Here is an 11,629-nt window from a genome sequence, read left to right as displayed (position 1 = left end):
CTTTGGGTCTTAGACTAGGGCTATATCAGTCTGGGTCTTAGACTAGGGCTAGGTCAGTCTGGGTCTTAGACTAGGGCTGGGTCAGTGTGGGTCTTAGACTAGGCCTAAGTTAGTCTGGGTCTTAGACTAGGGATAGGTCAGTCTGGGTCTTAGACTAGGACTAGGTCAGCCTGTGTCATAGACTAGGGCTATACTTATATTCCCATCGCACACGTTCCTGGATAAGCTCTCAAAGTTTGGGTGCTGCAGCAACAACCAGGCATGTGACGAAGGGGTCATTGCACTCTCCTTGTGTTGTGATCATGCAATAAATAATCAATTTGTACTCTACTTTGTGTCGATCCATGGTGTGCTGGCAAATATCTACTTTTTAGACTAGGGCTAGGCCAGCCTGGGTCTGGACCACATCAGCCTTAAACAATATGGAGGGGTCAAAGAAGAGAAATCTAGGAAGCACCTATCAATGTAGGTTCTGCTCCACCAGATCCTGTTTGTGATTTAAAAGCTCCATTCCAGATCTTTCAAAAGTACTTTCTAGCCCTAAGACCAAAATCCAAACAGTAACTCGTACACGTAGCAGTTCTAATTACTAATCAATCCCTAAGTCACTGCTGGATATTTATGGACCGCCTAACCTTCCTAATGGTGACCTGCCAAGTAGCTGTACCCAAACAGCTCACTACCCCCCCCCCCCCCATTATGACAACAGACAGACAGATTAGGTCCTCCAATCTGTTTGTTGCAATTCATTGTCTCAAATGTCTTGCAGAGTGGAGGTTAAGGGTACAGGATACCCAAAACAGCAGCAAAATTCCTCTCAGATTCCACTTTGTAGACTCCTGAAGGAATTCTTTAGGTCCGGATGGACTATCTTCCAGTACTCTTTTACCTCTACCACAGGTCAGCTGTACAACTCTTTGTGCCTATGTCACAGTCTAATGTAGACTCTGTGGGCCTGGACGGGTGACTGCCTTACAATTTTTTCAGCCTATGCCATGTTAGAACTCCTCAGGACTCTGCCAGGCCAGGTTAGGACACTTTAGGCCCAGATGGGGAGATAGGAGAACAAACACCCTTCAGGCAAAGGGCCTGGGGCGTAAAGACTGGAATTCTCAATAGCTACACCCTCCTTAAGCAGGGAGGGGAGGACTGGACTCTCCTTCTATACTCACATACTTGCTGCACAGAGCCTGGGAGACAGGGACCCTTGGCACACATGGCAATGGTTTCTGATATTGGACAATCGGAAAAGTACTACAACCCCAAAATCCCATGATGGTTAGCGGATCAAGACATTTGTGCCCGGACTCGCCTAGTACTAGATGTCCAAAGATCCAATAGAAAATTATAAATCTGGCACCAGGACATTTGGACATAAAAACTGTTACTTTATTTCATCCAACAAAACATAAAATTGAATAAACTCCTGTAAAGATTAACACGTTTCAGCCTCCTACATAGGCCTTAGTCGTTAATTAATTGAGATGTCCTGGTGCCAGATTTGTACTTTTCAAGTCTTTCTGATATCGGACCTTCTAGAGATCTGTGGCGGGTGCATTTAAGCATAAGCAGGAATACCCCCCTGCCATGAGGTGGCAATCCTTGTCATGGGTCTGTAGCTGTGGAGAAAGGACAGTCCTGGTGATTACAGGAGGGTGGAGAGGCAGCAGAGGGTAATGATAAGCCAGACAACTGCAGGGATTATCAGAGGCTGCACTCAGACACAGGAGTCATGGAGGAATCCAGGGGTGCACTCGGAAGAGATGAGGTGCACCTAGAGACATCGGGTGCACAGGAACCACACTTGGAGACACAGGGGAAATAGGAGCTACACTTGGAGACACAAAGTACACAAGAGCGCACTTGGAGATGCAAGGGCACACTTGGAGGTTCAAGAGCGCACTTGGAGACTAGGAATACACTATCAGACTGTCAGAGATTTTGTACAGCAGGTGCTCATTCTTATGCGCATGTGCAGAGTCATGAGCATAGAAGCCCAAGATGAGCAAGGACTAGAATATGCACACAACGGTGCATTGGTGCATACATGAGTGTACACGTAGTCGTGCGCACGCATTCACATATTCTGGTGCCCAGCAGCCTATTTAAACTGAGAGTCTGCCTGGCTTCGGTGCTGGATTGTCTTCAGCTTCGGTTCCTGTTTTCCTAATTCGAATCCATGTCTACTATCCTTGTTCCTGACCCGGCTATGGTTGACACCTCTCTTGGATCACCCCTGCCTGTTATATCTGCTGCTCGCTTATGTTACTGACCTTGGCTTGGATTTATGACTACGTTTCCGCTTCCTGATTTGGTGCCCCACCTTGAGCCTGATCTTGCACCTGTCTGCCTGGCTCCCAATGAACAAAGCTTGTGACCAGACTGCACCACTGGAAGGACTCCTGGGTCTCCAAGCTACAGCTGACTACTACAGCTTCCTGGCACCTGCACCCTGCCCTAGCAGTCCCTGTCTCCACTAGCAGGGGTGCTTGTATGGGAATTGTGCAAGAGGCCACCCTCATCATCTTGGGCTCCACAGTCAGGTACGTGACACAGACACTGGGGATAGGGGGCACAGAGGTGGGAGAAGCACTAGGGTGCTTGGACACAGGAATCATGGAAGAACCCAGGGGTGCACTTGAGTAGATGGGGTGCATCGGGAGACATGGGGTGCATAGGGACCACACTTGGAGACAGAGGGGGAACAGAAGCTGCATTTGGAGGCACGGGGTACACAAGAAGGCACTTGGAGGTGCAAGAGCGCACTTGGAGACTAGGAATACACTGAGGTGAGAGAAGGGCTAAGGTGCTTGGACACAGGAGTCATGGAGGAACCCAGGTGTGCAAGGGCACACTTGGAGACTAGGAATACACTAGGACACTGGGTATAGGGGGCACAGAGATGGGAGAAGGACTAGGGTGCTTGGACACAGGAGTTACGGAGGAGCTCAGAGGCGTGCTTGAAGAGATAGGGTGCACCGGGAGACATAGGGTGCACAGGGACCGCACTTGGAGATGGGGTACACAATAGCGCACTTGGAGGTGCAGGGGCACACTTGGAGACTAGGAATACACTGAGGTGAGAGAAGAGCTAGGGTGCTTGGACACAGGAGTCACAGAGGAACCCAGGGGTGCACTTGAAGAGATGAGGTGCATCGTGAGACATGGGGTGCAAAGGGCCAGCACTTGGAGACACAGGGGGAACAGGAACTGCACTTGGAGACATGGGGTGAACAGGAGTGCTCTTGGAGGTGCAAGGGAACACTTGGAGACTAGAAAAACACTATCAGACACAGGGCATAGGGGGCACAGAGGTGGGAGAAAGGCTAGGGTGCTTGAACACAGAAGTCACGGAGGAACCCAGGGATGCACTTGAAGAGATGCAGTGCATCGGGAGACATGGGATATACAGGGATCACACTTGGACACACAGGGGGCACAGGAGCTGCACTTAGAGACGCAGAGCACATAGGGGGCGCACTTGGAGACATGTGGTGCACAGGAGCGCACTTGGAGGTGCAAGGGCACACTTAGAAACTAAGAATACACTAGAAGCCACAGAGGTGGAAGAAGGGCTAGGGTGTTTGGAAACAGGAGTAACTGGGGAATAGGCAGACACTGAAGGCTTGGGGGGGTTGGGGCTTTGCTTGGCCCTTTCAGAGATCACCTGGGACTCTAGGTGAAACCAGTAGTCTCAGCAGCCACGTGTCAAAAAAAGACCCAATGCTAGATCCCAGGAGAAGTGAGAGTTACAATCCTTAGTCCTGAAGAGGGATTGGTCAGACACAGAGCACTTTACTATAGGATATGATTACCAAATCTGAGTTCTGGCACCACATGTTGTTTGCGTTATCCTAATTTATTGCAGGCTACCCCCAGATTTACTAATAAAACAGAATCACCAGTGCAAAGAAGGAAATCTTTGATGAAAATAAAGAAACAAAAAATATTTTGATGAAATTGATAGTGTTATATTTGTTTATTAGTATAAAACAAATTCCAGCCAAAAGTTGTTAAAATTTTTGTACACGGTGAGAATTAGCACCTCTGGGTTTTTTTTTTCCTGTGGCCCCACTAGGGAGATTTCCTTTTACTTCCTGTTTCAGAAAATTGATGGAAAATCTCTCCAATGCAGACAGAGACATCAGAGACAGTTATCTAGTAGCATAGAGAATTTTCAGAAACTTGGTCAAGATCTTACCTTGTATTAGTGCTTATCTGTGCCAGGGACCTCTTCCTAGCCCTCGTTTCTTATTTTGGTATCACAGGGATACAGTGTGAAGGGAAATCCAATCGAGTGACATACATCAGTGATGTATACTTGACCTTTTTAGTACTTGGTCAGTTTGTAATGACATTCCTTTGGTTTTAGGTTATCTAAGGTAAAAGGATCTTGGAGGCGTTCTTAGATATTGTGAGACAAATTTAATAAGGAAATATGAGATATGCAATTTCCCCATCAATACTGTACCTGTCAATCAAAGCTGACAGACCTTCTAACTCCTCCCTTCACACAAAACCCCTTGTGTAAAAAGTAGGAGCAGCCTAGACTCCATCCAGGTCACGCAACCCCCGCCTACGCGTTTTGTCACAACCACAAGGCTTTTAGTCTCAATGGATGTTACTCTTTAAATGTCACACAATTCATTCAGTTTCAGTCTCCCCCAAGGTAAAACAACTATATTTCAATCATAAAAATGGTCTCTTCATATGAACTTCTCATGTTTAAGAGATGACTCTCATACAAAACCTTTCCTCCATTCCCATTCTAACATCTATCAACCCTTGATCGTTCAGTTAAATGTTCTCCACATCTCGACTCGAATATGGTATCTTCCCAGCATGGGTCTTCGAATGGGTGATGAGGTTTCCTTTCTGAGAAAAACCCTTCCCACATTCAGGACAGAAAAATGGTCTCTCTCCAGTGTGAGTTCTCTGGTGGATAATTAGCTCCTTTTTCTGACAAAAACATTTGCCACATTCAGAGCATGAATAGGGTTTCTCCCCCGTGTGGGTCTTCTGGTGGGACACGAGATTCCCTTTGTGCGAAAAACGTTTCCCACACTCCGAACATGGATACGGCTTCTCCCCTGTGTGGACCCTCTTGTGCTTTGTAAGATCTGAATTAAAAGAAAACTGTTTGCCACATTCACGACAACTATATGGCTTCTCTCCAGTGTGAGTCCTCTGGTGTCTAATGACTTCCCGCTTTTGGGAAAAACACCTTCCACATTCCAAACAGGAATACGGCTTCTCCCCAGTGTGCGTTCTCTGGTGTATAAGAAGACTGCCTCTGCCGCTAAAAGATTTTTCACAATCCACACATGAATATGGCTTTTCCCCCGTGTGAGACCTCTGATGTATTAAAAGATTGTCTCTACGGGTAAAACATTTCCCACATTGGGAACAAGAATAAGGTTTCTCCCCAGTATGAAGCTTTTCATGGGTGATAACATGCGATCTCCGAGAGAAACATTTCCCACATTCTGAACATGGATATGGCTTCTCTCGTTCCTGGGATCTCTGGCGTGAAGTGAGGTCCTCCTTTCGGGCAAAACATTCACCATTCTTGGAATAAATTGTACCTTCCCGTTGAGATCCATGGTGGATGATCAGAGGAGAAGGATGAGAAAAACGCCCACTGTGAGTAGAGGGGTCAGGTGATAGATGAACACTTTGAAGTACTGGATGGAGAATAGGTGTAGTAGGGTTTTCTTCAGAAGAATCAGATGTGACATCGTTACAGTCTATTACACCTCCTGGAGAGATAGTTTGATGGACCTCTTGGTTTATCTGATTGTATTGTCCATCTGGAGGAAAAGAATTATAAGAATGTTTGGAAGGAGAACTTTAGTCCAATTTAACATAAAGACAACATGCTAATATGAATCCATAATATGAATATGTCCATAATGTTCAGTTTTCGGAGGAATCCAACAAAGAGGGGACCAAATACCTTTAGGCAGCTGAGTTTAAAAGGAAGCAGTAAGGGTAGAAATACTGTAAGGGAGGCCCCATGGCTTGTTCATTGCAGTACTGGCTTTGGGGTTCTCATCACACCTAGCGTGTGTCTAATCTGGAACAAGCACCTAGTGGATGTCACGCATTTTACATAATTACATAGTTAGTCAGGTTGAAAAAAGACACAAGTTCATCTAGTTCAACCATAAAAATAAAAAATATCATACAATCCCATATACCCAATTTTATACCCACAGTTGATTTTAATTGTTAATTTATTAAAAGTTCCTGACAGGCAAAAGAAAGGATCATTGTATTGACTCAATCAGATGCTTGGTCATATTCTATATGTAGTTTGTATTGCCCACCTGTTCCAATCTCCCAAGGAATTTCCTCTTCTTCAGTTTTCATGTCTTCTTCCGCCTCATCCTCAGCTTTGAGATATCTAGGAGTCTCACTGGTGCCTCCAGGATCTGTGAATAAAGATGAGAATGAAGCCCCCTGTAATGAGATGTATGAGAGACCCCAGAGAGTGTGTGTGGGGGGAGACTGGTCACAATTCTTGGCTGGTAACACACAATGACATGATGTGAGGAGGAGAGCCGGAGTCTAATAGAGGCTGATGGCTCCTGACTCCCCCACTGGGCACATACTGTCTCCCCATTACTGTCTACTGACAGAGGAGGGGGGAGAAGAAGAGATTGTTGTAGTGACTGAACAAAGAGAATCTAGGACTCTTGTCTAGATTTAGTGCTTATTACTTACCAATGCCGATCTGTATAGGAATTTCCTCCACTTTAATCCTCACAGGTCCTTCTTCCTCCTCCTCAGGTTTGACTTCTCTTTGAACGGTTCTGGTGTCTGTGAATAAAGATGAGAGTGAAGCCCCCTGTACTGAGATGTATGGGAGACCCCAGAGAATGTGGCTTGGGGGAGACCGGTTACAACTTTTGGTTGGTAGCACAGGAGAGCCGGAGTCTAATAGAATGGACTTATGATTTGTCTTATGATGTTTAGCTGATTAGTACATCCCTCTAGCGCCACTATATATATTTGTGGAGTCTAATAGAAGCCTATGGCTCCTGACACCCCCACTGGGCACATACTGGTGGTAATTCAATTATACATTTGCAAAATGTTTCTGGTTTATCACAACCTATGCTTAATCAAAGCTGGAGTTTAGGTGCAACAAATTCAACTAGCCCTAAATTGCATCACATTAAGAAACTGTGACTATGATTTTGACAAAGAGAAAAATAATTACTGCCAGTTTGTAGATTAGGAAACTGGCAGTAATTAAGACCAACTCTGAGCTGGTATACAGAGAGCCACTAGTGCTCATAGTCAGGCAAGTATGTGCGGGGAAGCTCTCATGAATGTTACAGCTTCCCACTCAGGTTGTGTGGGTTGCTAGGATGCCAGCATTCGCTGGCATCCTAGCAACCAATAATGAATCCCTGGCCCAACTTAGCTCCTGCAGGGAGATTCCTCAGCTAACAGATGAATGTAAACAGAGTTCCGGGATGCTCACTGATGACATTCTCCAAATATGGCCAGGTAGCTGAATGGGGTGTCTACTTTATGGACACTCAGGTTTCAGTGCCCCCCTCATCCCAATCCATGTCTCCTTATGAAAAATTGTACCTGTTCCCGAACTTGTGAGGGGGGGCCGGTTCTCCATCAAGAGGTCCACCTTCTGTTCCTTGGACTTTCTTCACTTGCTGAAGTTTATCGAGAAAGCTGGCCTGTAAAGTCCTGTTAGATGTCTATGCTCAGGAAGATCGCTCCATGACAATCTGTGCTCATCCAGGCTGTAACAAGGGTAAAGAATGAACAATGGTAAGCGTTGGAATGCTACCTATGGAGATTAACAATTTTGCCATTCTGCCATTCTACTGGTGAGGCATAACTTACATGCACTGTTGGAATATATTTGTTTCATGTGGCCTTGATTAAGATGGTATGGCCTTGTAAGGAGAGATGAAAGCCAACCCTCCAATATTGTGCAAATAATATTAACAAATACACGTTTGGCCAATGTAAAGTATGAGCTAATTGGTCTGCAAAAAAAAACTCCCATGTCAAATTCCTCGTACCATGACAGAAAGCACAAGTGGACATTGCCATTGTTCAGACACTTCCTGTTTAAGGGTGACAACGCTCTGATCCTGTTTCATAACTGTGCTCCTTTGTTGTCACCCTGTAACAGGGGTTTCCGATGGAGACTACAAATGGCCGTTTCAACAAATATTACATAGGCATGGTCCACTGTTGTCACTAGATAGGAAGTGGCTGAGATCAGCGTTGCATGTAGGGCAGCCTATTCATTTTAATGGGCTGCCCTATGCATGAGAACCCTTTTGCGAAAAATGTGCCACACTGAACCACATGGTCCTGTGGCAAAACTAGAGCATTAGCAGATGCGTGGTGGTGCTGTCAACGATTAATGGCACTGCTGCACATCTGCTATGGGGCAGTGCGTTTCTGTGTGTGTTGAAAAAGCGCGTGCTTTTGTACGCGTTTCTGACACACAGTAGAACCTAGCTTAGAAAGTACAAAAGCAAACAGTCACTTCCAGCACTAAGAGGTCTTCCTCGGTGTAGAAACACAAGGACAACGAGTAATCCAAAAAAAATAGGCGGACGCTGCCTTCTTGAGATGGGGTGGTCCGGTAATACTATAAAAACAAACAAAAATAGAAGGCGCGCACACCTAGTGCATTACCAAAAATACCTAATTGAACAGTAAAATCGATAAAACATGGCTACTCACAAGATGTTAATTAGACATGAGCCATAAAAACACAGTGCCGAAAAGGAGGGACATAGATGTGCCATATAACAACACGGGGTGTAAACTGACGTGTTTCGGGGGGCGCACCCCCTTCTTCAGGAGTAGCCTAGCTCTGAAGAAGGGGAGTGTGCCCCTGAAATGTGAGTAGCCGAGCTCTGAAGAAGGGGGCTATACACCCCGTGTTGTTATATGGCACGTCTATGTCCCTCCTGTTCAGCACTGTGTTTTTGAGGCTCATTTCTAATTGACATCTTGTGAGTATCCATTTGTTATCGACTTTACTATTTGATTTAAATATTTTTGGTAATGCACTAGGTGTGCGCGCCTTCTAGCCTAGAAAGTGACTGAGTCGGTCTTTGCAGTGACTGCACGGAAGGATTAAATTTCATCTGAAGCAATCAAATATAAGGTTACTACGTTACAGCCAATGGAAAGCTTCAAGTAGGTACGACCCTTGCTGCTCTCAGTATAGCGCCCTCTCTCCGCTATCTAGAGGAACGTAAAATGCGTAAGTACTTAGAGATTGAAGCCAATATTCACATATTTCAATTGCTTATCACAGATAGAATTCTAGATAGTGAACACGCAAGTTTCAGTTTTCCGGAGAACATCATCCCCAACCCCCACAGAGCTGACCATCTAATGTTCTACACATTAGAGGACTTGCAGGAAGATGATGATATGTGGAGGTGACATGACCCCCCATCCAGTCCACACACAGTGCTGACCCCCTTCTCTAATAAAAAAAAAAATATATATATTATTTTTATTAACAATATTATTATTATCATTACCTCCTCACTGGGAACACACTCTCCAGCTTCTCATCAGGAAGTTGCTATTGAACTATAACCATCCCTCCGCCTTCCTCCTCTGAACTACAACAAAATGGCTGCCTCCTGCACTGAGGACAACTACAGAAATACGAATAATTATATGCATTTTTATGAATGGGACCATTTATTTTTCCAAGAAAAAAAAAGTCTCCAGCCCTCTTTCACAAAAAACTCTCATTAGTTCTCTGAATAAAGAGTACAAGAGCTAACAAAGTGAGCTACAAGAAAATGTCCGCCATCCGTCCTGCTCTGAGGACACTTCCTCTTCTTCCATGGAAGAAGGTCGACCTCTAGTGGTTGCTTTGGCTCAGTTAGCAGTAGAGTGTTCACCCTTTCATTTCTGAACAGTTTTTCACACACATGCTGAAATGTTCATTATTGAATGATTTCTAAAGACCCCCAAACCTATATATTTATTGAAACACAGGGGAGCCATAGAATTTAAAATAAAATGGCAGTGCTGACTTTATATGGTGCAAATGTTTATGGTAAAAAAAAATAAATACATGCAGATGAATTAACGTCTCCATCATTAATCAATTATAAAAATATAAAGGTATTTTAGCTTTATATTCAAATGCGCTAGTCAAGTAGTAGTAATAAACAATGACAAACAAAACTGGATATAGAGGACACTTTATTGCGTATAAACTTTTGGGGTCCCGTTTACAGCATTCTGACGCACATAATAGCAGATACACGGGTTAGCCATTCCATTGACCTGTATTGTCCACTTTTCAATCGAGGAGCATTATAGGGTCTGTTGGTGATAATGGTAGCATGTGAAAAAGCATGAATGTTGATGACGCAAGTAAAAAGGCACAGGGAGGTGCGTTTTTTTTTGTGCATCAATTATTATTTTTTTTTTTTTTTATTTGGATGAAACGGGTGTAGCAATGACCCCTGGAGGTGTTGTTAGATATCTTTCCCAACTTGAGATTTGCTCTGTAGTTGCACCAACCCACTGATGGCGACAATCTGACAGACTTCAACGCCTCCAATCTTCTTCTGCAAAATGTATTAGCCGAAATGTCTGAGGCTGGGTTCACATTACGGCAGTCCATGGTGGATCACTTTTCAGAGAGCGGCTAAGCTGCGACTTTAATGCATTCAGGAGGTGAACCTATCACCTCCAGAATGCCTGTAATTTTTCTTTTCTTTGCTGAATTCTAATTTTGAATGAGACCAACTCACCCCAACTGGGAGCCAAGCGTTTGGCTCTTGGCTGCTTCGTGGTCCTATTGACTTGAAGGGCAAGTTTGATAGGTGGTGTCCCACTCCAAGCTGTGTTAAGTTTTTTGCGGCCTATGGGTCAAGGCATGTGTAGGCTTTAGGTGGATGTTCAGGGGGTGCTAAAACAGTGGCTCAGCTGCCTGTTTTTACCACCTCTGTAAAATGGCCTTAGGGAGGAAGGGCTGGGGTACAGGATACCCAAAAACAGCAGAAAAAGCCCCTCCGCTCAGTAGTATCCACTTGTATAGCCATTCTCAGCCAAAGTTCCTCCAGAGGTTGCTAGGGGTTTTATGAGCCATAGCCGATTGACTTCCCATTTGATGGTACATAGTTCCAGGGCCAACGTCACTCTGTAGAGTCATTGGCATGATATCAATTTTTTTAGGGTGGCATTCTGGCCACCACTGTAAGGGGGTCATTCTTCCCACTGACCACCAATGTAAAGGGCATTGTTGAAGTAGTTTTCACAGGTGTTCCCCAAGACCTGGAAATAAGCTTAAGGAATCAAAGGTTTATTTAGGGCAGTGGTTTCCAAACTGCAGCACTTTGCTTGCCTTTATCCAGCCCTTGGGGCACTATTCCCCCCACTGACACCAACATCGGGGCATAATTTCTGCCACTGACACCAACAATGATGGACTAACAATGAGGCACTATTCCCAGCAGAGTCTCTCCTTACATCAGGTGTCCCCCAGCAGAGTCTCTCCTTATATCAGGTGTCCCCAGCAGAGTCTCTCCCTACATCAGATGTCCCCCAGCAGAGTCCCTCCTTACATCAGGTGTCCCCAGCAGAGTCTCTCCTTACA

The 11,629-nt window shown here is 45.0% G+C and overlaps 1 protein-coding gene across 1 annotated transcript; it reads right to left on the bottom strand.

Moving 5' to 3' along the window:
* Positions 1-3,949: 3,949 nt before the first annotated feature.
* LOC141104532 (uncharacterized) lies at positions 3,950-9,663 on the bottom strand. The gene is made up of 5 exons (XM_073594132.1): positions 9,549-9,663; positions 7,606-7,772; positions 6,727-6,822; positions 6,330-6,434; positions 3,950-5,810 (listed from the first exon to the last, which is right to left on the bottom strand). Exons 2-5 carry the CDS (start codon positions 7,640-7,642, stop codon positions 4,798-4,800), a joined length of 1,251 nt encoding a protein of 416 aa, XP_073450233.1. The 5' UTR covers positions 7,643-7,772; positions 9,549-9,663; the 3' UTR covers positions 3,950-4,797.
* Positions 9,664-11,629: the final 1,966 nt, after the last annotated feature.

The sequence above is a fragment of the Aquarana catesbeiana genome, linkage group LG08 (assembly GCF_042186555.1).
Source record: "Aquarana catesbeiana isolate 2022-GZ linkage group LG08, ASM4218655v1, whole genome shotgun sequence".
Lineage (NCBI taxonomy): Eukaryota > Metazoa > Chordata > Amphibia > Anura > Ranidae > Aquarana > Aquarana catesbeiana.
This window is presented reverse-complemented; position numbering and strand designations above follow the sequence as displayed.